Here is a 26008-nt window from a genome sequence, read left to right on the forward strand (position 1 = left end):
AAGATTCTAGGTGTAGTTAGGGTTACAAATTTATAGAAAAACATGGGAAATTTACTTTATTCCTTGAACTCCTATGCCTAAGAGGAAGTCTAATGTTGGTAAGTGGCAATTGCTAAAGCATTTAATATTAACAAAGTCAGCACCTCTCTTTAGCTAATGTTAAACTGAAATTTTGTTTTTAAGTCTTTATAAAAGAAAAACAGAATGCCTCAAGTTAGCAGATGGTTACTGTGCAGATTGCTAGAATAGAGAATTGAGGCGGGTAAGGGGCAATGCTTTTTGTTACTTCTGATAGTTGTTGGTCACTTGCTATAGATTGAAGTTATTACTTGGATTAAAGATAAGGTTTCAAAAAAGTAGGAATGAAGAATTTGGTTTACTGTATCAAAGCATATGGCCGAGGTAAGGAAATGCCTTATGTTCATGCCTATACGGACAGCAGCCATCTGGTTGTGATTAGAGCTGAGCTTGAGGTAAGATTTGGGCAATCAATTTTGCATAAAAATACATAAACACATAAATACAACAGTGAACAATGTCACATATATAAAAATAGGGAAGTTACAAAAATGTAAAAACTATACCTGATATATGCCATAAGAAAAGATTTATTTTGAAATACCTGAAAAAAATCAGTTAAAAAAAAAAGGCACAAAGATTATCTTTCTACCAGCTTACTAATATTACAAAACCATCCCTGGGATAATTTAAAACTATTCATTGATCTAGAGATTGTGCTGGTCTTTGTTTTAGATGACCTAGAAAGTAGACATTTTTGCATTTACACAAATTAACGTATCTCACACAGTTTGAGAAGTACTCTAAAAAGAGGAAATGAAGTCTTGGGATTGATCGTGTTCTGCATGGCTCAGACCTGAGTGGAAAGCAGCAGAAGCAAAACCACTCCACATTAGCAAAGCTTCACTTTAGAGAAAGTTGACAATTAAGTAGATGCTGCAACAGCCAAGAGTTTTTGGAAAAAAACCCCAAATGTTGAAGTGTGCCTTCTACTATGGAAAAAGGCTTACTTCAGCAGAACTTAGCGCCTCTAAGAGAAGTGGTATTTTGTGGTTTCCTTACTTGTGTTTCACAGTTGCAAACAATTCTAAACAAGATACATAAATTCCTGTAAATGTTTATAAAGATCAAATTATAATTTTGTGGATGCCTGGATATTTTACATCTATGCTATTTTTCTTATGTTACCAGACAAAATGATGGTGCAATATATGGTAATTTGCATATTAAGGAGCTTGACCAGGACGTCTGTGTCTCTAGTATACCAGATGGTACAGCTGTAGCCAGAGTTCTGCGCTGTAAATTATTTTGAAAACATTTTCTATGTCACAGCTTACATTACAAAAAGAACAATTAAGATGGCATCAGGATAAAGGCTAGCAAACAGAAGGACTCGCTACTCCTCTGTGCCTGAGAGAAAATCTTTAGAACTTGGTGTTGAATTTCTGTTATTATAGCCCTGAGATAACAGCAGTAAAAGCAGTTCTCCCTGGGATCACACCAAACAATTACTGCTCCAACTGCTGACCCAGCAGCTTTGCCGCAGATGGGGTATGCTACACACAACTCTACCACAGGGCAAATTGAATTTAACACCTTAATTCATTTAGCGTGTCTAGCTATAAAAGACAGAAAGGCTGGATTGGAGATAAAACACTGGAAACCACGAGCCCAGACCTCCTTTTGTAACATCACAGGAAAAATTATTTAAAGCACCTACTCGGGGAGGTTTTCTAGTTTCATAATTAGCACAGGTGGAAACGTTTAAGAATGAAGTGGTTCCATCAGAGAATCCCCTTTTTCTCGTTTTCGTTCTCCACAGGGACCCCCTTCAGCAGCTGTTCTCCTGCAACACGGGCAACACCAGCCCCCGACCTTGCCCAGGCCAAACGTTCAGGCTGGCACGGCCCCTCACGGCCCCCCCGCATTAACAGGGCCATTAGCCACCGCTCTGCAGCTCGGCAAGGGACGGGGCCCAGAGCTCGGGGTCCGCACGGCCTTGGCAGGGCCACGGGAGCCACCCCACCACCCCACCGCCGCAACGGCCCCGCAGCGCCGCGCCGCCCCGCGCGCCCCGCCAACGGCCGCCCGCAGCCCGCGCGGCAGCCCCGCGCGCGCTACCGCCAATCAGCGCGCGGCAGGCGGAGGCCGGCGGGACGCGAAGCAGCCGCCGGCCAAACACGGGCGGCGGTGGGACGGCCCGGCACGCCTGCCCCGCTGCGGCTGAGCGAGTTAATTGGCTATTTTGCCTCCAAACCGCCCAATCAGAGGATGCCTTGTAAGCGCATCGTGAGCCTATCAGGGAGCCGCTTCTGCTTCCGCTCTGGTGGTTTGAAACCGTCCTGCTCCGCGGCCGGGGGCGGCTGGTGCCGGCAGGTGAGAGGGGGCGGGGGGCGGCCAGGGGTGCTGCGCCCCGGGGGGCCGCGGCTTCCACAGCACCTCCTCTGTAACCTCGGCGCGGCTGCCCGGCGGCTTACCGTCGGCCCCCACTGCCGAACCGCTGCCGGCGCCCCGGAGCGGTCTGTGAGCAGTGAGTACGCCTGGCCTCCGGGTGGCCGGGACGGTTGCCTTAAGGGCCCAGCCTTGGAAAAAAACAAAACCGCCACCCCGCGCTCCCGTACGGCATTGTGCTCTTTTCTGCCTGTCCCCCCGCGTGGTGAGAAGCTTAAAAACAGGGAGTTGAGCCATGCGAGGGGGTGCGGTTAAGGGGAAGGCGTGCCCCGGGTGTGCTGGGGGATGGAGTAGTTCTGTTTCCTAGCCGTTGAGTCCTCTGATCTGATTATTAAGTGGAAAGCATTACTTTTAGTCAAAAACAGACTGAAAAGCGCAAAATTCTGAGCCCAGCCCAAGCAGTTCAAAGGTGAGAGCAGCCATGGTGAGTCGAACCGAAGATCTTCATATTTGTGATTTAGGATCCTGTTTCTAAAAGTGGCTGCCTTAGCATTGTAGTTATATGCTTATGGTTTGGAAGGGACTACTGCTGTCAACAGGAATCTTTCTGTGATGAAGTGAGACATATGTTTTGGCAGATGCTTGGGTAGGATTAGAATAACATGGTAAGTGTGAAGTTGCTCCTGTCACTCTCATGGTATAATGATTTGCAGCTTAGCAAGTCAACTTCTTGCCCCAGTGATGGTGTCTTACTTAATATCCATTGATTTCTCTTTTAGAAACGTACCCGGTATTTTCTTGAACTTAATGCTTTTTCACCAAGATCAAAGCTGACAGGTTATTCTTAGCATGACATGGCAATGATGTCTATAAATATCAGCTTAAAAGAAGTGTATTTATCTCGATTTACTGCAGTAATCCAGTCTGTTGTTTAATATATAAGCAGATTTCTAGAATTCTAGCTTTACTGGGATTTTCACTGTAATGTTGCAATAAAAATGCAGGGTTAGACTCTGGACACAAAAATTGGAAGTACAGACAGGCAAAATGTAGAAACATGGGGAAAGCTTGAACGCTCAGTAGTAAGCTGTTAGTGAAATCTAAGGCAGCATTCAAGTCTGTAAAGGCAGTCAGGTGGAGGACAATAGATAAACACAGAGGAGGGCTGGTCCATGAGTGTAAAGAAAAGGGGTGGGAAGAGGGGGCAAACACGCTGAGCTCGAGGTGACAGTAAGTGACTCTTAGAAGATTATGTCAAACAGGTAAGCTGCAGTTATAGATTGGAAAGGAAGAGTAACCTGGAGGAAGGGTGACCTGGAAGAGTAACCTGGAGGAAGGGTGACCTGGAGTGGAGAGGTAGCATCACTTGTGGTGAAGAAACCTTTTGAGTTTTGGAAGACCACAGACTTGAGCGTAGTTTCAGTGCTAAGCAGAGAACTAGACACACTAGACTGAGCGTCAAGGGCAGGATCTCAGGAAACTGAAAATAGAAGTCAGGATAGTGGTCTTAAGTTATTGAACAAACATTTTGGAAGAAACCTTTCTCCTTCACTTCCTTGAACTCATCAATGTTCATGCAAAACTCCATTTGCCCTCCTGTTTTGCAGAAGAATTGATGGTAGATTAGTTCTTTTTAAGTGGGCTGAGGAGGAAGAGAACAGTATTTCTAATTTTTGGCAGCACATACACAGGTAAGTGCGGGATAGTTGATCCTTTGTGATGCTCCCTAATGCCCACACACATGTTTGAATACCTCCAGGAAATTTAAGAGTAGTCAAGACCCACAGTTTCAGAAACTGTATGAGTAGAAGCTGACTTTTAAAGGTTACTAAAGAAGTATTTTTTGGCTATTAAAATAATTTGTCAACTAAAGGAAGGGTGAGTGCTAGTATAAAATTACTTTATTAGGCAGAGCAGCCAAAACCGAAAAAACAGGTAGGGAATAATTTGTGGGGGAAGGAAAAGAAGAAAATTCTCAGAGCTGGGGACAATGGAAACAGAAGACTTGAGGAAGCTCCTATTTCTTCTTTCATCTACACACCAGAATACAGCAATAAAAACATTTAGTAAACCTCCCCAAGACTTCGTATTTAATGCTTATTTAACATGGTTGGTATATTAGGGCTCAGCAGGAGGCAGTGAGATGGTAGTCGTATCTTTTGAACCTTGGGCTGTAGGAAATCTCAGCATTTAAAATTGTCTTTATACCATTTAAAAAATGTCCATCTTAAGCATAGAAATGAACTACCCATTCTGCAAGGTGTAGATATCTGTGGCAGAGCGAGCTTTTGTGGTGCAAGAAGAATCAGCATCTGGAGTAACTCAAAGAACAAAAAGATAATTTCCATCTGTATTCCTCTGTAGAGAACTGTGAGGTTATTGTGGGATTTTGACATTTTTTAAAAAAGGTGGTGATGCTTCATGATTATCTCAGCATGGGCAGTGGCTGAGGTAGTTCAGGGGGGGAAAAATCACAGCATAGCTTAGTCACTCTGTAGAAATTTTGTAGTGAAACAAGCTCCAAAACAAGACTAATAAGTAAATAAGGAGGAGGGATTGACACAGGATTTTATCTATAAATTAAGGCCTCTGTTATTCTTATCATCTGTTCCTTTTTTTTTCCCCCTCTAGCAGTGTGTTTTAGTTACAATTGATGTAAAACTTTATATTGTGTATCATGAAGCATTTGGTATTAAACTTATTCAGTCAATGTAAAATATAAGAGAAAACATTTATATTGTTGCTTTTTGATCTTCCATAGTTTTCTTTTAAAGTAAATGGAAGAGTTTCCAATGTTTTCAGTATGGTTTGGATCAGTTTCCTACCTGGCATTATATAATGAAACTATATGATCAGTTTAGCCCAGAGAATGCATTGATGCAATTTCTACAGCAGGATCTCTGTTTCTGGGGAGAATGTTGGTGAAGATACAGTAAACATACTGGAACTGAAAAATGAAGTTCAGCTTCTACTGTTTTATAGACTTTGTGCAGAATGTCATCAGATGAGGAGAAAAGCACAAGTCCAGTTTTGCCAAAAGACTCTGTTGGGGGCAGTTCTGTTTCTTCAGATCTTCAGGTAGGAAAGAGGCAACCTCATTCAGTTCACTGTCATGGTATTTTATTTAGCAAAGGATGATTATGGGGAAATTAACAAAACTTGCATCTTTTTTGTTTTATGTGTACAGGAAAATAAAAATGTTAGTGAAAAGAAACAAATTAGACAAAAAAACCCCGAGATTAAAATATATTCACTTGAATTCCCTTTTGTGCATTTCACAAGAAATTTTAATTTATGTGAAAATTCCTCTGTAAACTTAAGAGGCTGATCAATGATAGCTACAAGTAAAATCATACAGTTTTCTTACCTCTTTATTTTCTGGTGTTATTTTTTATGTAAGTCTTATCAAGTAGCATAAATTTGACACAGTAGGATGGAAAATCATTATTTCTGCAGGATTAGTTGTAACTGTGTTATGCTTCTTACATGATGTAAGAACTGAATTTTTTTTAATGGATTTGTTTCTCATAGAGTACAATTGTGGCCAAGTTCACCTTGGAAGGGAAATGCTGCTTTTTGCTTCTTTTTTTTTTGGTTTTTTTTTTCCTCCCAGCATCAAATATACCAAGATATGCTGGAACTATGGTGGTGTTTTTTCCTTTTCTGTGCTCAGCATTCTTTTGAAAGGATGCAAAGGTACTAGACAAAGTCTTTGTCCTGTGCTTCTGAAAGCAGCAGATTTTCATCCTTTACTAATTGATTATTCCTATTTGAGCAGTGAGTGGATTTTTTTCCTTTGATAGAATTCTATCCAAAACAGGCTAGTTTTGAGAAAAATAGCTTTTACTAATTGCCCTGTAGAAATGTATCTCCACTTTTGTCACCTGGTGGAATGGTCATACACAGCAGAAGCACTGTTAAATTAAGGGGGTTTTGATTCATTTGGATTGATTTTGCCCTTTTAAACTACCTGTTCATGAATAATTCATTTCTGCAGTTCATACACTTCTCTATTTGTGATCATATCTCATAGATAAGTTTTCTTAATCTTTGTTCAGCGATAGTAATTAATCTGTGTTTCCAGTGCCTTTTATAGTTGGAAAATGGGATGAAGGCATTGTGTGACATATTTTGAAAAACCAGTTTTCTTTTATGATCTGGTTGATTATCAAGGAGGTTCTAAGGCCACCTTTTAGAGAATGATAAACTAAATTAATGACTGCTTTCCAACTGAGAACATGTCTATAATGGAATAGCCAGGTGGAAGTGACCTACAACAATCATCTAGTCCAACTCCCTGAACAAGTCAGAGCTGACCAGAAGTCGAAGCATATTATTAAGGATGTGATCCAAATAGCTCTTAAACACTGACAGGGTTGGGGCATCAACCACATCTCCGGGAAGCCTATTGCAGTGTTTGACTGCCCTCTCAGTAAAGAAATGTTTCCTCATGTCCAGTCTAAACCTCCCCTGGCACAGCTTTGAACCTTTACAGTGCGTCCTGTAACTGGATCCCAGGGAGAAGAGTTCAGCACCTCTCTTTCCACTTCCTGTCATCAGGAGTAGAATCAGAATCATAGAATCATTTAGGTTGGAAAAGACAATTGAGATCATCAAGGCCAATCATTAACCCAGGACTGCCAAATCCACCACTAAACCATGCCTCTAAGCACCTCATCTACATGTTTTTGAGCACTTCCAGGGATGGTGATTCCATCAGGTCCTTTGGTCTTTTCGGCCACCTGGGCACACTGCTGGCTCATGCCCAGCCGGCTGCCGACCAGCACCCCCAGGCCCTTTCCCACCAGGCCCTTTCCAGCCGCTCTGCCCCAGCCTGTAGCGCTGTGTGGGGCTGGTGTGACCCAGGTGCAGGACCCGGCACGGAGCCTTCTTGAACCTCATCCAGCTGGCCTCGGCCCATCGGTCCGGCATGTCCAGACCCCTCTGCAGAGCCTCCTGCCCTCCCGCAGAGCAATGCTCCTGCCCAGCTTGGTGCCATCTGCAAACTTGCTGAGGGTGCACTCGATCCCCTCGTCCAGAGTGTCAATAAAGATACTGAACAGAGCTGGCCCCAGTACTGAGCCCTGGGGAACACCACTGGTGACTGGCCACCAACTGGATGTAACTCCATTCACCACCACTCTCTGGGCTTGGTCATCCAGCCACCTTTCTATGATTCTATGATCAAAACTCCTTTGATTTTCAGGCCTTAGAACTATATTCCTGTAGTTTTATGCTTTAACAGAATTTTTGTAGCTGACATAACGGCTTGAAAGTTTTGTTAAAAGCAGAACAAAGATAGTAAGTAAACTGAAGATATATTGTTAATTTTACTGTGGTTTTATTTTAAATGTATTTGTCAATATTGTATTGCAATTGCAGCATCTTTGTTGCGGAATATTTAAGATTGCAATGATACAGCTAATCATTCAATGTTTCCATTGCTCTGTGTTACATATTCTTATTGCAGTCTCCAGGAATTATTTTTCTTAGGTCTGAATTTCTGCTTACAATTGGGATACTGTGTTTTCTTCATTCCAACAGTGTTGTAATATTGTAATTTTTCACGGGATGCTGTCAATTGACACTTTCTGTTGGTGCATGAGGGTGTGTATTCTTGGACGTAGTGGATCCTTAGGGTGTTAGTGTTAGAATTTGAAAGATAAGATAAATATACTGCTATAACTTGATATGTATATTTTGAGTGCTCAGGATCTCTATAGTAAGACGGACTGTGTGCTAGTGATGAAATTGGGTGACTCAAAATGAACCACCTACTTGCACCTAACATCTTACCTACTAAGTCCCTTGAGTTGGGTAAGGTAATCATGGAAGAAGCTGAATCAGCTCTGACTGAAAACAAAATTTTTGGGGGGAAGAATTAGTTTTAAGTTGCTATTTGGCCACATGATCACTTTGAGGAAGACAGAGAAGTGATAAAATGTCTTCAACCCAATCATTTAATTTAGATAAGGTTAAGGTGAATATATTGGCTTTTTTACTCTGCTGAAGTTTTGCTGCAGGGAATTTTATACAGTTCCATGCAGTTCCTGGATCAATAACTCACCTGAAGACAACTGTTTTCTTCTTTGACATCTGATAAAATCTAAATTCAGAAAGATAGGGATATGGAAAAATTAATAACTTGTTGATTCTCAGCTGACTATACCTTTAACATGGCATGTGATACTTCCTTTAACCTATCAAAAAGATACACTATGTATTTGTAATTGTATAGTTTCACAGACAATTATTTAGCCTTTTAATTTTAACACGATGGGTTAGAATATGGGAGATGGAAATTTGAAAGGAAACTAGAATTCAGCTAAAATGTACAAAACCTAGCTTGTTAAATTTTCAAATGAGTTGAAACCCATATAAATGTAACAGTTTCACTGGAAACTTTAAAATACTATCCTTTTCAGCTGGTAGATTCAAAAACATGTAACATGTAATTGGTACCTTTAACTGATTGTTTCCACTCTAACTTTCCCCAGCTTGAAGAACAAAAATATTTTCCAATTCACAAGTGATTTCTGAGGCTTGACCTCCTTAGGATACCAAACAGAATTAATACAATAGTATTAAGTGAATTAAAAATGACTGCTAGTGGCCTGGCTTAGTACTTTCCAACTGGCATTTTTTTCCCAAATGTTTAATTAGTGACTTTGTTCAGTTTCACCATTTAACTGCTACTGGAATATTTTTAGTTAATTACTGGAATGTATGATGTAGCCATAATACAAATTGTCTATAGTTACACACTGAACTCTAAATACTTCCATCCTGAAAATCTCTTTGAGAGATTTAAAAAAACTCGTTAGTTGGCTTACTTCAGTACATAGTATAATGCAACATACCAGTTAAATTGATTTATAATTTTTTAACAGGAAAGCTTTTATGTTAGTTATATATGTATTCCCTATACCTATATAATTTTTAAAATGCATAATATAAGGTAAGAATAATTATATCTAATCAAAAGAAATTAATGGATAATCAAATGTCTTTTAGTGATTGGCTTTAGAACTCCCACCAAAGAAATCGTAGTGTTATGGAATATGAAACGTGACTGAGTTCAGTAGCATCATTGTCATGGCTATAAAAATATTTTTCTTTGCAGTAACGCTTAGAAATAGTATCAGGTGATTAATAGCTTACATGATCTAGAATTTATTATTTTTTCACAGTTCATGTTTTTCAGGTGCCTATTCTAGTATCCAATCTGGCATCTATCAAAGTCTTTCTGTGTAACTATTGCATTATATTAGTGGTAGTCAAAATGAATGTGAACATGAAACAAGAGAGAGACAAATTATTATAATCATGGTAGGAAAACAGCTTACTTGCAACTCTATGGGAAATCCTCTTAGAAATGTCTCAAATTATTGAAAACTGTTTCCACTCCTTCCTATACATATATATATATATAAAATTTTTGGAAATGTGATTATATTTTTATGTTTATTTGTCATCGCTTTGTGACAGGATGAATATGGAGACCTGCTTCGTTATGCTGTAGTGACTCCAAAGTTTGAACAGTGTGTCTCAAAGTGGTCAGAATCTGCATCAGAACTGAGAGCAGGTGGAAGATTTTCAGGTGTAACAGGTGATGCCATTCACTGTAAGACTCCAGGTACCATGTGCAAAGCTCTTTGTTGATTTGTTCTGTCAATTACAAGAACAATGATACAGCTTTTTTGACTTAAGTTTTTTAACAACTTCTGTTTGAAAAATACAGGTGGCACATATATAGTACAATTGCATTTTGCACAGCAATAGGAAGGCCTATTCAGTGAAGGATTCTCACTGACATTGCTTTCAGATGATAGTATTGATGTGCTGACAGTTCTCTGTTTTGTGATGCAGACGTTTAAAGAGGTTGGTGTAATGGTGCAAAAAGGGGTGCCCTTGCTTACAGTACACATCATCAAAATCTGGCAAGTCACAACTGGTTTTGCTCATACCTGTGCTGCCATGGTAGATAAATGGGTATTTTTAATATTATTATTTGGAAATAAGAGTTACCTTAAAAGGGCTTTGTGTAACGAGTAATCATGTCACTACATGAATGTCATTCTTGCTCTTTTTAGTTCAATCACACTATTCTAGTTTTATTTTATTCTTTGGTACTTAAGACTGTCTTGTGATGCATTAATAACACTGATGTTTACGGTTATATGTTGTTTGCTTTTGTCACTAGCATTTAGATTGAGGAAGCTGTTAATTTTTGCTTCAGAAGAAATAGTAAACCATCATACCTGCATTATTTCTTTACCAGGGAGTTTAGCTTAATCAGGAAGAACTAAGTTTTAAATTAACTTCTATTCTTTATCATGCTATTTCATGATAAAAATACTTACCTACAGTTTTTTCTACACTCCTGTTTTTTGTGATCCTCGAGGATGGCTTTATCTCTACTATTTAGAGGACCATGGGGTATAAAATGTGTAGATAATTTTACTGCTAAAGACTAAGCAGCCTTGAAGTGCTTGTGTAAATCTGGTGCTAATTGTCACCTTGAAATAAATGTTGTTCATGGCTAGTGTATGCAAGAGCTCTTGGCCATGCTGATCAGAACTAAATAACAGTCTGCTAGCAGGAATTTACCAGTTGAATTGCAAAGGGCAATGCAGTCATTGGAAGTTGTTAATTTCGTATTAGAAAAAGAACCATGAGTAAAAATAAATCTATCCTCTTAAATTGTGTTGTTGTTTTCACTGAATATAAAGAAATCTTTGTAAGCTGTCAATTATCTTTTAGTTAACTCATGTTAATACCATATAATAAATTATCTATAAACGGGTTCTTAAAATAAGGAATGTGATTAAAGTGAGGGAGGTAGTATTGGTTATGCTCTGTATCCTTCCGCAGTGAGTCTGTGCAGTGGAGTTTTGGTATGTTCAGACACCCAAACTAATCCTCTACTTCCAGTATGCCATAAGGAGAAATGTTTTATCATTTTTATAAACTAATGGAGAATCTTAGTCCTTAAGGACATCATATCCATAACTTCTCTTCATGCAGAATTAGGGTGGTGGTTATTCTGAATATCAGACTGCCATAAGAAATTTAGAAGGTACGATTCTGAGTTCACTGAAATCATGAGAATGGAAGTTTGGAGAGAGAAAATACTCTGTAATGGAAGTAGATCTGGAGTTAAGAGTGTGAATGATGTTAGAAAAACTTTTCTCAACAGAAAAGTTTGAAGTGCAGCCTTTGCATTTTGGTATTACATATTGAACTTTATTAACTTGATCTAGTGTAGTTATGTTCTGTGTGGGAATTGTACCAAGCTGCATAAGAATCAGATCAATAGAAGCCGCTGGTATTTTGAACTATGGAATTATTCTCAAACAGTCAAACATAGTAGGAAAAATTCCACAACAGTTATAAGTATTCCTGCAACTCCTACAGTGAGAACAATTGCTTGGGCTTTAAAAAATTATGATACAAAATTTTTTGATTGGAAGAATAAAAAATCCTTATCTGTTATATCAGGTTGAGGTACCAAAAATTGCAGTCTGGTAGATTCAGCTAAAGGTAATGTTTAAGCTGTCTGTGATTCCCACAACCGAAGAGCATTGTGTGGTTACTGTCAGGAGTCCAATACTGTCTGACTATGTTCCTTTAGATATGCTCATGAGAAGGGTTTCGTCTTCTGGTACCAGTTTACTTGTCTGAATATTTGCTGTTAAATGGGATTTTGGTTTAGCAGAGTGATACAGCAATATATTGAAATTGCAATACAAGCACCTGTCATGGTCTGTTTGGATCTCTCAAATTAACAGGTCAGCATACTCCATGAATTAAACTTTATTTTCTGAGCTCAGTAGGAAGGAAAACAAACACATCGAACATGGGCTCAATCCCATTTGTACAGACCAGTCTAACGAATTCAAGTTCACTAATTCATCCCTTAATTCATGAAGTTTTTAACTCACAAGTTCTCCAATCATAACTTGCAACTGATAGCTCATGCCCCTATGAGCAGAATTGCCTAGCTGACAGAGGGAGTGCTCATCCTTCCTTCCCCATCACAGTGCAGGACTCCCCTGTATCACAGCGGAAAGCACAGAAATCTTGGCAGTCTGGCTGCTGCTGGATACATTTCAAAAGCTTTTTGTGTAAGCTGACTTATTTATACCTTCCAGCTTGGAAGTTTGATCTGTGCTATTTCTGTTCTGAAGGAACTGTCAGACAGTCCCTGTGCAAGGATTAGGGTGGCAGGAGACAGCAAGCTGCAGGTGATAATGGCTGCGTAGTGACCTTTAGCCCTTCTGTCCATCATGTCCCGCCTACACACTGCTCTTGCCTTGACCTAATAGCACTGCTCCCAGGATACACCAAGCCTTAGCATGAGCTGTGCGTTAGCCAAAATCTGAGCAGGACCTGAGTGAACAGTCAGAGCATGATAGAGTAATTGTAATCGACAGTAAGATCACAGTACAACGTGGTTCCTGTTACTGGTCTATACGAGAACCATCATGACTTAGGGTGTCCCCGGTTGCCAGGAAGGACTATGTGGGTTAAAGCCAGCTCAAGCCCGCACCTCAGTTGAAAGTTCATTTTGCTGGTTGCTCAGGTTTTTTACTGTGTTGGGTTGAGCCAACACTTTCCGCATGCTTGTCTGGCTAGCACAGGATGCATTCACACTTCTTGATTCACTAAGGCCACTTACACAACCAGTTGATCTACTCAGCTGGTGCGGCCTTTTAATGAAAAACAAAGGCCAGTCTCTGCCCCTCCCTGTGTTCAGGTAAGTGCAGCTTTCTTTACGACAGCTCTGGTCACTCCCTGTATTCTTCCCTGAACTTCAAGAGCATAGGGCTCATCTCCTCTGAATCTTCCTCCATTGTAGCAGGCAGTTGATCAATTGCACTATCAGATTGCAAGGATTCAAATACACTTGCAAATCTCTTGAATCGCAAGCGGTTCAGGTCAGCTGCTGGGAATGTTTCTCAGCCTGAGTAGTTCTTAAAAGAGAACTTCCACTTAAAAGTGGAAAATTTTAAATCCAGCTATGTGGAATTATATTACAGAGCAAATTCTAGTTCAGGTGTTGTCCCCAGTGTGCTCTCTGCATAGAATTTTGTCTCCCAGTTTGAGTGGAACATTGTTTTGTAAGGGAGTATTTGTGATGTGTGTTACTGTGCTTATACAAAAGCAGATCAGAATCAAAACACTAGACTTGTGCACTTTTTTTTTGGTTGTTGTCTGTATACTCTATTTTCAACCATATTTGTCTGAAGAGAAGATCTTAGCCAGCACTGTCTGCTGTCTCTCTCTTAGTGAGAGGGGTTGTACTTTTCTTCCCCATACCCCTCCCCTCTCTGGGGCCAATAGTGTAGCCTATGACGTGTTTATTCCTTTTTGCTGTCTAAAAGTATGCAATAGAAGTGAAAGGACAAATTTCCATTCCCTTGATTGTTTCTTTTGAAATATTTGAACAAAATTATCTTTTACTGTGCTTGGTATTACCAGATAAGAATAGTCATTTGCAAGCTGTAGGTAATTAGCATGTAACACAGGAAAGAAATGCGCTTATACTTGATGGTGACAAAATTTGGCATCACAGTTTTATGTATTGCTCATTACAAGAAGCCACACGTTCCCCTCAGTTACATATGCTCAGGTGTTTATTATCTTTGCAAAGGGCACCACTTTGCAAAGTACAACTTGTCTTGTATTTTCAAAATGAAAACATTGGTTAAAAACAGTAAAGAAGGTGCTTTTAATCATCTCAGAGGCTGAGGCAAGAAAGTTTATATGGCCCCATCATGCTTTATTAATTACACGCTTTAAACTTCTGGTGCTTTGCTGCTGTGTCAAAACATAGGTTTATGTTCAAAATGTCTCTATGTCCTGTCAGTCTAGGAAACAGAAGTCTTATATTTCTTTGAGACAGAGCTTAAAACAATTTGTAAAAAGAAGGTTATTTCAATGAAAATCTGTCCAACTCTTCTATATAACCTCTAGTACTGAGCAAGGGTGATTGCATATTTGGGTTTTTTTCCATGATACTAATAGTAAGACTTCAGTTGAACAGTGAGAAAGTAGTCAAGTTCAGGTTCAGTCCTCTACCTCTGATGCTGATTAGATAGGATAGATCAATAGGTTGTTGCTGAAGGCTGTTAATTTTTTTGTTTAGCTCCATTCTTTTGGCATTGCTTCATGTTCATACTAAGTATCAGGTTCTTTGACATTTGCCCTTTCCTTGTCTGGCTCTCATGCTGTTGCTATGTTAAAATAACAAAACCATAAATTATTAGGGTAGTGTTCTATACATTTGTGAAACAAAAGTTTAATCTTCTGCAGAGCTTCTCAAGCTTGCAGTGTTTTTTCGCCTTCTCCATGTGATGTTAGTATTGAGACCAACCAAGTTTCCAATGCCACGTTATGCCTTTTGAAATGAAGTTCTGTTTGTGAAGTATTCTCTTGTTTGGCATTTTTACTTCCTCCTCAGGTTTTTGAAACTGAATTGAATGTTTCCACTACGATGGTAGAAGTCTTAATTGCTGGTAACCTGTATTCATTGCAGTTAATTTAATGATATATAATACCTTCACTAAAAGCTTCCAGTCAAATAAGAAAAATAATTGAAATGAAGCATGCTGTACTGTTTGATTCAGTGTCCAAATGCTTTTTAACTTTGAAACCTAAAACTTAATTTCCTGTTCTTGTTCAGTTGATTAAATTGGAAAATGAGTAAGACTGGAGCAGTAAATAATTTGTACAAAGATGTCTAAAGATGACTCGTATCCAAACAGTGGGAAAATTCCTTCTCTTCAGGCTACCAGCCCTCAGTATTGATTCATTAAAACTTCTGAGAAGACTTTTTAAAAACTATACATTTTAACAAATTTCTACCCTCAGCTTTGACCACTGATAGCAGATCATGCGTGAGAACAGTCTGTCAGAGCATATTTACTTAATAAAAGCAGAAAAAGTCAGGTACTAGAAGAACTCAGAAAAAATCCCAAATGATAGTATTGGGATAACAAACATATGGAAAAATGACTTATTTCTTTACCTTTACTATAAACAAGAATACAGTCTAGGTATTTGTCAGAATAAATGTATTTCAGAATTATTTAATGAAGTACATTTTTATACTTTATCATATCCAAATGGTTCCATGTCCTTGGTGCCTGAGTGCACTGTAGCTGAATGCATCATGTAGTACAGCGGAAGGGACAGAGGTGACAGGAGAGCAGTAGGAGTAAGAATGAAATTAATATGTATACAACTGGAAAATTATGGCCTATCTGAAAGGCCAAGATAAATGACATAGATGATCATAGAAACATGTAACAAATACACTCGGTGGATTCAGTGAAGGTACATCCTATGATAAATGAGAAAACTGCAAGCAGAGTTAAGATAATCTGTACATAGGATTAAGGGGAAGGGAGAGATGAACTTGTAACTATGATGTCAGACTATGACAGTTGTCAGTCTATTTTAATATCCTGGTTTTACTGGTTACATTGCTACTGAAAGATCAGTCGAATGAACTTTCTGAGACTTTTTTTGAAGTTCAGAAAGCAGCATTCTTTATTACAGCACCAGGAACACGGGAGATATCTCCTCCTAACGTGCTCACCTTGTCCTAAAATATATGTCGCTTTTATTCTGTATAATCATACATATGCATTACATTTCCCCAAAATCCAGACATATTTGATTATTTCCTGGAATTCATTTACATTAGTCCCTCCTTCTTTTGCACATGCATAGTTTTGTTGTGACGACTGAGACACTGTTGGCTCCTAAACACTCCATGACCCGGTTATGTTGGTCCTTTTATGATGTTTCTTGGCAAAACCTACTAAGTTTCCATGAGATTCAATCAGTTCTTTTCTTTCATCCTATATTTTTCTTTTCAAGTTGGATCATAAATCTCATCCGTACAATACTAGATCTTCTCAATTACAATCTAATAATTATACTAACACAGGGACTTCTCGATTACAATCTAATAATTATAATAAGGTTATACTTATACTAAGGTTATACATTAAACTTCTGGTATCACTGCTGTCAACATTTTGTTCTGTTTTTTACTTTGTATCTTGCAAACAGGCCCCTGGCCTTAGGAGTTTACAGTCTCATTAAGGAAAATGGCAAAAGTTTTTACGTTTTTGACTGGAGATGTTAATCGACATAAGAGAGATACTTTTTGTTTCTGGCAATGCTAGGGGTTTTTTTGGGACTTGCTGTAATCATCCTCTTTAAAACAAAATTAAATTAAAAGGTTCTGTTCTTTAAGGGGGCAGGTAGTTTTGATTTGACTGTTTACGATACGACTGTTGGTTTAAATATACATATATCTTTGAAACATATATTTGAATTGGGTTGTTTGTTTTACTTGGGGAAGGGAGGTTTCTGATGGCAGAAATATTTTAAGATTTTGATGGGGGAGTTCGTTTGTTTCTTTGTTTGTTATTTTAATACCTGGCTTCTATCCAGGTTTTAACTTCCATCCAGAATACAGACCAGTTACCCTGTCCACAGTATCAATCCTTATTGCCTGTTTCATTTTTGGTCTTAATATCAGTGAAAGAGCTTTCTGAGGCCAATATGGACCGACTCAGCACAGTTATTTCAGAAGAGGCTTCTCCACAAGAGTCCACGTGTGGTCCAAGAGAAATCAACGAAATCATAGTGACTGAATTGAATTTACCTGATGAAAAAGTAACTGAAATAGAAAACATACTCGATTACTGGAGTGGAAGTCTTAAGGTATTTATTTTGTGTGGAATCCTTAAATATCATATACAGACATCAGTGTGTTGTAGAGTAAGTGAGAGTGCAGCAAAAGTTGAGTGTGATTGCACTGGGAAGTGGTGGTTTTGTTTTTGATTGTTGTCATCTATTGTGTATAAGCACTACAACATCTTGTTTCAAGAATTTTGGAGTAACTTTCTCCATTAGGGAAGTTCAGTTATTATCAGTTATTCAATAGTGCATTATGTCCAGTAATATTTATAAACAGCCTGTGTAATGGAGGCATCACTGTAAATATTCATGTCTCCTTAATTGCTATGTGTTTTAAGATTAAAAGATTAGGGAGCAGAAAATAATTTTAATCATTGCACTACTGTCACCTCTTTAACTTTTCAGACAAACGTTCTAACTGAATTGAGAAAATGGAAGCTTAGTGTGATTGAACATCACAAGCTTCAAATGAGGCAAGAAAAAGAGAAACATGCTGCACACGTGAGACAGTTGAGCAATGAGATGGAAAACATGAAGGAGTTGCTACGTACTTATGAAATATCTATTGGAAGGAAAGATGAGGTAGTAATTCAATTTCATAATTCAACAGTTACTGTCTTTTCTAAAAGTATCCACACTGAATTTTTGGGTGCATCTCTTATGTACTTAGATTGTATAGTAGAAGTATCAATGCTGCTAATTACGTTCTCCATACTTACAATGGAAACTTAACATGCTGCGTGTATATATTTTGCATTGTTTGATTCTTAAATCTAGGCTCTCCTGTTCCTTATTTATTTCACGAAGATCACACAGGCTTAGATGAATCCATTAGCTTTTACACTTTAAAAGCCTTTAATTTTTCGATGATTGGATTGGTTTTCTTTAATTTTAAATGGGCAGCAGTCTCCTAAATGTCTCTACTTTGGGGTTCTTGTGAATTGTACATTTGTAAGAATTCTTAAGATTGTACCTTTGGAGTCTCTTGAGTTAAGCTTTTCTGCTATCAGCAATATCAACAACTGCAAAATTAACTGGAATTACGAGATGATATAAAGTTTTGGCAGCCCTATGATCACATAATGTAATTTAATCTTCTTATTGCAATCCTGATTTTTTTAACTTGTACTTTAGGACACTTAATGGAATTTGGGTTTTAATTCCCATTTACCACCTTCTTTAAAAAAACATCCATTGAAGTAGTTAAAATACAGGGGAAGATGATGTTCTGTATCCATTTAGAAAACAGTCTAATCTTACAGACCAAGCAAATATAAATACTGTAACATTACAAAAACAGGATTAGTATAATATCATTTATCTAAATAAGTATGTGCAGAGCCATTGTTATTTCAGCATACATCATTCAAACATACCAGATTCTGTTGGATATCATTGTATGACGCTTACGTTTAATGTGCCATAATTCTCGATGATACTTGGAAAGCAGTATTTTTTTTTCCTGCTACCAAAGAAATTGTTTCTTTGTTAAATTTTTTAGTTCTGTTTCTAAGAGAAATTGTTTTCAGTAGAAAATTATTGTTGCCACCACCCTAACGGGAGGTGTCAGTGCTTCCATGTATCACTGTATTTACCAGAACTGCTGTGTTCTGACAAGGGCATAAGACAATATCTATCAGCCTCACAAATATTACAAATACTGCGGATTCTTGTTTTCACTTTGTAAATCTCACCAACGCTTTTTAGTGGCAAAAATATACTAATTAACAAATGATGATTTAGGCTGAGACTTCTAGTGTGTATCAACAGTTGTTGGTGTTTTATATTAGTATATGACACTTGCAACAGAAGTAATTTATTGTATTCCTTTGCTTTCTATTTGCTTATTGATTAGTTGATATTTATGCAAATTTACTTCTAATTTTAGATGTATTTGTTGTTACTTATATAGCTGAGACTATTCAATTCTGGAACTGAAAAGTTAAGACGAGTCATATTTAAACAAAGTAGCTTATACTAGATTAAAGTATAGTATTAGGAAGAGCTCATTCTTAAAAATTTACAGGTGGATTATCTTTAAATTACTTTAAATACATCAGAGCAGCATTTATTTGTTTCTTGAATTTGAACATGTTAAACTAAGCTTTTGCCCAGTAATATTTCATTAAACATGCAGAAGATGGACTGAAACAAGTTGTGTGAAAGTCTGTACTGAAGAAAATAGGAGATATTTATTATTTGCTAGATAACTTTGTTGATTTAAGGGTAGATTTTTAAGTATCGTTCATTTAATTGATATATGTTCAAAATGTATTGCATGTAACATATGCCATAGAATATATTAAGATATGTTAGTATATAACATCACAGAATATTGTTCTTCACAATTCTAATGCAGTAGTTAAAGTAACTTGACATCATTCCTGAAAGTCCCGAGATTGGTCACTGTTGGCCATTGAAGTTGCTCAGACATTAGTGGTGGCAGAGTCTAGCTGAAGAAGTCAGGCAAAAATAGAGAACTACTCAGTGATTTGTGTATTAAATTTGCATCACACCTGGACTAATTTCTAATCAGGGAACCTCAGCTGTTTCTGTATACTAATTAAAGCATATTTAGAGATTGGTGGTAAAAGTACTTAGTTGCATTCTCTGTCCAGTAGACCATCTTGCCTCTCAAATGGTTTGATTGCTGTAGGCCTATATGATACCTTTCATGAGAACTTTTAAAGAGAATAACAATTCTTAACCAGTTTTTTCTAGTTCTTAGCAACTCTTTACCTTGTTTATTATGTTCAGATGGTTGAACAAGCTTTCTGCAGATAAATAATTTCTTTACACTTCAATTAATTAATAATGCACTAAAACAAACTTAATATAAACGTTCCTGATTGACCAAAATTGTCTTTGAAATAAGTGATTCTTCTGACCTTGTGCTACAATGACATTTAATTATGAGGAAGTAGCACAGAAGCCTGCAGATGTAGGATGAAATAACAGTTCAGCTGAACTTTTCCTTAAACTATACAGTAGAAGTGTTTAAGTGACACATTCTGAGTGTTGAAGCCACAGGAATTTTACTTCTGATTTTAATTCTGATTATTGTTTCCTGCATGCTAGAGTAAGGAGAAGATTCAGTAGAAAGCATCTGTAAAAAGCAAATACTTTAAGTGAAAAATAACTGATGCATAAAGTATATTCTGTTTGACCTTACAAAGATCATAGCTATTAAAAAATGTTAACTAATATTTTTGCAGGTAATTAATAACTTGACCCAAGCATTAGAGAGGCAAAAGGAGAGAATAGAGTTGATGAGAAGGTTTTCAGTGTGGCGAATTCAACATGTTAAAACCAAACAAGAGGTATGTGCGCAAAATAAAAATGCAATGAGAATGAAACCTCTGAACTCAAAAGGGTCAGAGTTGCTGCAGTTCCTGTTACAGTTTGAAGAAATGACAGTGTCTTTATTTTGATGTTTGACAATGTCAATTCTAAAAAGAACCCTGCTGTCAGAATACTCTCGGGGCGGGGCAGGGAGGGAAATCAAACCTATGTTTGTCTTGGATTGCTCCAATTACTGTGATCAGCTCACAGCAAATGAGCTCACAACAAATACAGTATCTGCGTTTTGAAGTAGGTGTCGAGGGAATCTGTATCTAAATTTCAAACAAATTTGAACAAAATAATTTGAACAGTGATGTGATACAATATCATTTTGGGAGGAAAAGCCACTTCCACAATAAAACTTCTGCTGCCCTCTTTTCTCATGTTGCCAAAACCTGAAGTAGCTAAGAGCTAGCTGCACACAAAATGTTGGGTATTGTGCCAGGCATCTAACAATAAACAGTCTACTCAGTGAAGTATGATGGAAAAGAAGAATCCCATATCAAGACTGCAAACCTTTCCCATTTCAAGCTGTTAAAAAGGAGAAGCCAGATTCCTGTGTAGACTCAGGTGTGTTGACTCTATCCAAAACTGCTGACTTGCAGAGAATAGCCTTTGCTTTTTCCCTTCCCTCCCATCTTAGAATTTACTAATAATTTGGAGTCTTGTTTTTACTCGGCTCTTTTTATTTTTCCTAATTAATTTCTGAAAAACTAATGCAATGCTGAAATACATAGTTTGGTGACTATTTTGAAATAGAGTAGAATAATAGAACTGTCTTAAAGGCCTTTTTAAAGCATCTTGAATTCTAAATTTATTACAAATGTAGGTATTTTATGCTAATCATCTGCAATCTTTGTGTCTGAAGGTTTTACATGGTTCCTGCAGTGAATCAAAATGTGCCACATACCCTAACTGCTTCAAACATTCATGGTTACACCATATACGTGAGGTGGTTGTTTAAGTGTCATTAATCTAAGAGTGAAAACACTGGATTTTTAACCTAGGAGTTCACAAATATGCTTTCTCATACCGAGCCATAGTAATGTTCTGTGACACGTGCAGGAAGAAACATTGGGCTGCTGATGCTATGTTTGTATACCACTTCACTACAGCATGTGTAACTCATTTAGGCGTTCCTACTGTCATCTGTGTAATAAGTTGTAAAACAATCATCCACACTCTCTTCAATACTTAAATTTTTAAGAAACCTGAACTTGCATGTCTTGTTGTTATATTTGCTTCCTAAGGAATATTCAAATAGAATAGCAGACAGACAATTCCGGACAGGTTTGATGAAGAAAGTATGGGCAGCATGGCGCACTCTTAGTGAAGAAAAATGGAAAGAAAAAGTAGCAAAAGCCTGTCAGTTAAGGGCAGAAGATGTCTGTGTTCAGCTCACCAATGATTACGAAGCCAAAATTGCCGAGGTAAAATAAGGTTCCTGTCTTTCATTCTTTCTCTCCTTCACTTCCCCACCCCCTATCCCTCCAAAGTATCTCTTTCTCAGCAGACTTGTAAAACACGAGGGCTTCCCAGCAAAACAGAGCTCCCAAGTACACAAGAAGATCTGAGGAGATCTAAGATCTCCACTGGTTTCTAGATGGAAATCTTTTTTTTCCTGCATCTGATACAAAATGTTGCTAATCTGCATGCACAGGTGAAGTAAATAGGACTCTTCCTGAAATGAGACAAATCTCTATTTGCCCAACAATAGGGAACATTTGTGGTGTTTGTGTACTAAGAGCACACTGTTAATATTGACTATCCGTTTTGAGGTCTTACTGAAGAAGACAATGGAAATAGAAGAACATTATTGCTATGAATGATCATGATGAGTACAATGTTTTTTCCTTCAATAGCTGTTCTCTTAAAGGCTGAATTTAAGTTTAGTTTTGCGTTCAACTTGCCAAATAAGCTTGTTAAAGAATTTTCAGAGCTTAAGTTGAAGTTATCAACATACGAATTGATACACAGTAAATAAAGTTTTAAAAGATATATTGTAAAGACACTCTATTTTAACAAGACATTAAACCTAGAATTTCAACAGGCTTACCAATGTGGTTTACCAGCAAAAAAAAAGCAGTAAGCCATGAGTTTCAAAGGTAACTTGGTGTGTCTTTTCTCAGCATTTTTAGTTTTTTACAGTAGGTAGGAAAGAGTTTGCTGATGACAATTCACCCTATGCTTCAGTAGTTTTCTGGGAACACTTATTCCTCTGTTGAGCCAATCCATGTTCCTGCAGAAGTCTAGCTTGTGCCAGATGTCTAAAGACAAAAACTTGTCAGATAAATTTCTGCTTAGCTGGTTAGGTAGCTCTGACAATTCTTTTGAATTCATTCTTGTCCTTGGTTTGCTCTAGTACAAATGTGCGGTGGTACAAAGAAATGACAAGTAGCTGCACATCTCTGGTGAACCAGACGTTGAAGTGAAAATGCATTATCTTTGTAAACATAGGAAGTGACTTTTGAAGCTAATTGAGGAGTATGTTCATAGTTTGAATATGTTTGTAGTTTGCATTCAGAAGTACAGGAGGCTGTTTCCTTATTCTCGCAGCTAACTGCTACTTTGGAACAGACAAAAGCTGAGGTTCTGCGACTGCACAGTGAAAGAGAACAGTATGAAGACACCATGAAGAAAGCTTTTATGCGTGGTGTGTGTGCTTTGAATCTGGAAGCAATGACCATGTTTCAGGGCAAGGACAGCAGGACAGAACCTGGTCAGTATAAAAAGCAGCTCTAACCTGGTAGTCTGTGTGGGGTTTTCTTGGCTTTCTTGGTTTGGGGGTTTTTGTTTGTTTTGAATGATTCTCCCCCTCTCTTTTTTTTTTTTTAATTTAATATGAGGACTTGTGGCAATACAGAGTTTATCAAATACTGCTTTACAAAGTCCTGTTGAATAAGTTGAGAATATTCTGATGCTGAATTTTGTACTGCTGTAGTTGGAAGATGGAACATGTTCTCTTCATCCCACCTTGCTGGGAGGGTGGTAACCTGCAGCTGAAGGCAGAACAAGGAAGATGGGGATGGTGAACTTCTTAAGTTGCTGTGGAAGATTACCCAGCATTTTGTCAGCACCCTGGTTATGGGGAAGTGAGGGGGAAATCCTGGAAAACCCACCTCTACTCAGTGTGCAATGAGTCGTCTTTTTTAATCTTGCCTTTTAAGGCTAAAAGGGCAAGTAAGTCTCTCAGGTTCTGTATTTAGTTGGAGTTCTGTGCCAGAACAGGAAACACCAGTCTAATTATATCAGCAGCACACTCATAAAACTTGTGCAGCTACACAGGTAAGAGCTGCCCACCCTTACTGACGTAATGAAATAACCCCATTGGGGTGAGACTGTCTATAGCTGTAGGAGCATAATCATGCTGGTGCAGCAGTCTACATTAAAGAGAAAACAGCTGTGCCAGCAGGAGTGGCACAGCTGTACAGGTAGCTTAACAACCAGCTGTACTGGCGCAGTTGTTAATGGCCTTAGGAAAGTAACTTCAGCTGCTAAACTTAACAATCCTTATACGAGAAGTTTCTGAAATACTTCAGAGTAATTCTTCCCCAAAAATGTAGGTAGGAAGAGGAGATAAAAACCTGAAGGTGTAAGAGGTGTAAGATGGTACTTACCGGAGCAGCTGTCTGAGCCTGTTAAACATACATGGTATTTGTGCAGTTACTTAGGAAATTAGAATATGACATTGGCTAAGTGCGGTAGCTGTGTGCAAGTGAAAATATGATCGGTATTTGGGGAAGGTGAAAAATGAATGACGTCTTCAAGATACTGAGTTTGGAAATAAAGTTATAGAGCATTGCCCAACTACTTTTTATTTTTCACTGTGTTATAAATTAAGAAGTACTGTCTCCTGAGGCTTTATCTTATATTTGTTTGTTTATTGTTTTCCAAAAATACACAACAGACAATGGGTGTACCTAATACTGTTGGGTAACCGAGTGGTGTGAAATAGGTATGCATTGTTTCTGTAAACTTGCAAAGAGGAGGGTAGGTAGGTAGGAAGTGAAGAAAACCGAGCTCTAGAGCTGCTGTAACCAACCACTGGGACTCACGGACCAATGTTTTTGCTTGATTGTTACCATGAGACAGGAGCTTATACACTACACGGGCACAGTTCCTAGAGATTTGGCTACGCTGGACAGCTGGGGTGGCAGTACCTAACTTTTTGGGTGTCCAGCATCATGCTTTTTTAATTTTCTGTGGTCGGTGTAGTCCTCATCAGGCTTCATAACGTCTCATATTCTCTGTTGCTCTTGGTCCCATGCTCGCCATCTTCTTCCACTGCCTCTCATACCACCTTCTCCCCTGCCCCAGGCACACTATTTCTGGCTACAGCCAGGTGGTGCATTTCAGGAAGTGAATTACATAATAATTTAATATGGTTGTACAACTGCTTATTACCATTCTTCCTCAGGTGTAACAGAACAGCAATCAGGACATCAGAGGACTTCAAACGTCAGATTAGATGCTTATTGTGATTTGTTCTAGTCTTGTAATCTCTAGAACTTCGTGTGCCAGTCGGTCAGCGACTACATGTTTATAGGAACACTGCAGTGCCTCCTACTGTCATTGGGAATAAAAGCAGAATTTGACCTTTTTACAGATTTACAAAGTTATTATAATGTACATTTAATCATTTAGTGTGTATACGATGTACAGATAACATACTTTAATAACCTACATTATAATCTGTATTATAGTGTGCATGTATCACAAGCTTAATGGGTCTGTAACATTTGTAGCCAATGCTGATGGTCTAAAATCTATCTGGCTGATTTACTAACACATGGTTGGTTGTTTTTTAACAACTTTTATTATATTAACATTATTGTTAACCTCTTTATGTATTTAAAGGAACATTGAAGCCACAAGAATTCGTAACTTTACTTTAAAAAACCTAACACTGCTTTTCTAAGTAACATACATCAGATCTGATTGGTATGTAACTATGCATTGGTCCTGTCTGTGCTGAAGCTTAATGTGTGTGTACACACATACGTATGTACAGAATGCATATTTCTGGCACTCTTGAAATCTTTGAGTAAATGCACCGACTTGAACTACCTTCCTTGTATTTTCCCTGCATGCTTCAAGAGAAAAAACAACAAGCTACCACATGGTGTCTCTCTAGTCCCTGGAATGAGCTAAGTTCCCTTGTCCTGGAACTGCTACCATCTGCTTCAGAAATAGGGACATAAATAAGAATATGTCTCTGCTTCCTTTAAGGAAGTTTGTATTCAAAAGGAAAAGGCTGAAACTGCTTGGAAAAGATACTGGGCTTTAGTCTGCAGATGTGACATCCCCAGGCTGTCTGCATAGCAAGACAAAAAAATCCTGGATGGATTTTGCACAAGCTCAGGCTTACCCAGCTTATGCAGGGGTGATGAGAGCTGTAGGGCACCTGGAGATCATCCCAGCCCTACAGCCAGGATGTGGCCAGTGTCCAGCTATTGTACATGGAGAGGAGGTGCTGCTGAGCGTGATCTGTGTCTTTGAAATCGCAGTATGTTCTCAGGAAAGTTAAAATAACATT

The 26008-nt window shown here is 38.2% G+C and overlaps 1 protein-coding gene across 2 annotated transcripts in view; it reads left to right on the plus strand.

The window, feature by feature from the left end:
* Positions 1-2334: 2334 nt before the first annotated feature.
* The window catches only part of POC5 (POC5 centriolar protein), a 28465-nt gene continuing 4791 nt past the window's right edge, over positions 2335-26008 (plus strand). For both annotated transcript variants that reach the window (XM_055699264.1, XM_055699265.1), the window contains exons 1-8: positions 2335-2394; positions 5392-5487; positions 9898-10045; positions 16970-17154; positions 17536-17712; positions 20346-20450; positions 21723-21902; positions 23029-23191. In XM_055699264.1, coding sequence (XP_055555239.1) covers positions 5404-5487; positions 9898-10045; positions 16970-17154; positions 17536-17712; positions 20346-20450; positions 21723-21902; positions 23029-23191 — 1042 coding nt within the window. In that variant the 5' untranslated portion in view covers positions 2335-2394; positions 5392-5403. The remainder of the gene's footprint in view (positions 2395-5391; positions 5488-9897; positions 10046-16969; positions 17155-17535; positions 17713-20345; positions 20451-21722; positions 21903-23028; positions 23192-26008) is intronic.

Source organism: Falco cherrug, chromosome Z (assembly GCF_023634085.1).
Source record: "Falco cherrug isolate bFalChe1 chromosome Z, bFalChe1.pri, whole genome shotgun sequence".
NCBI classification, from domain to species: Eukaryota; Metazoa; Chordata; class Aves; order Falconiformes; family Falconidae; genus Falco; species Falco cherrug.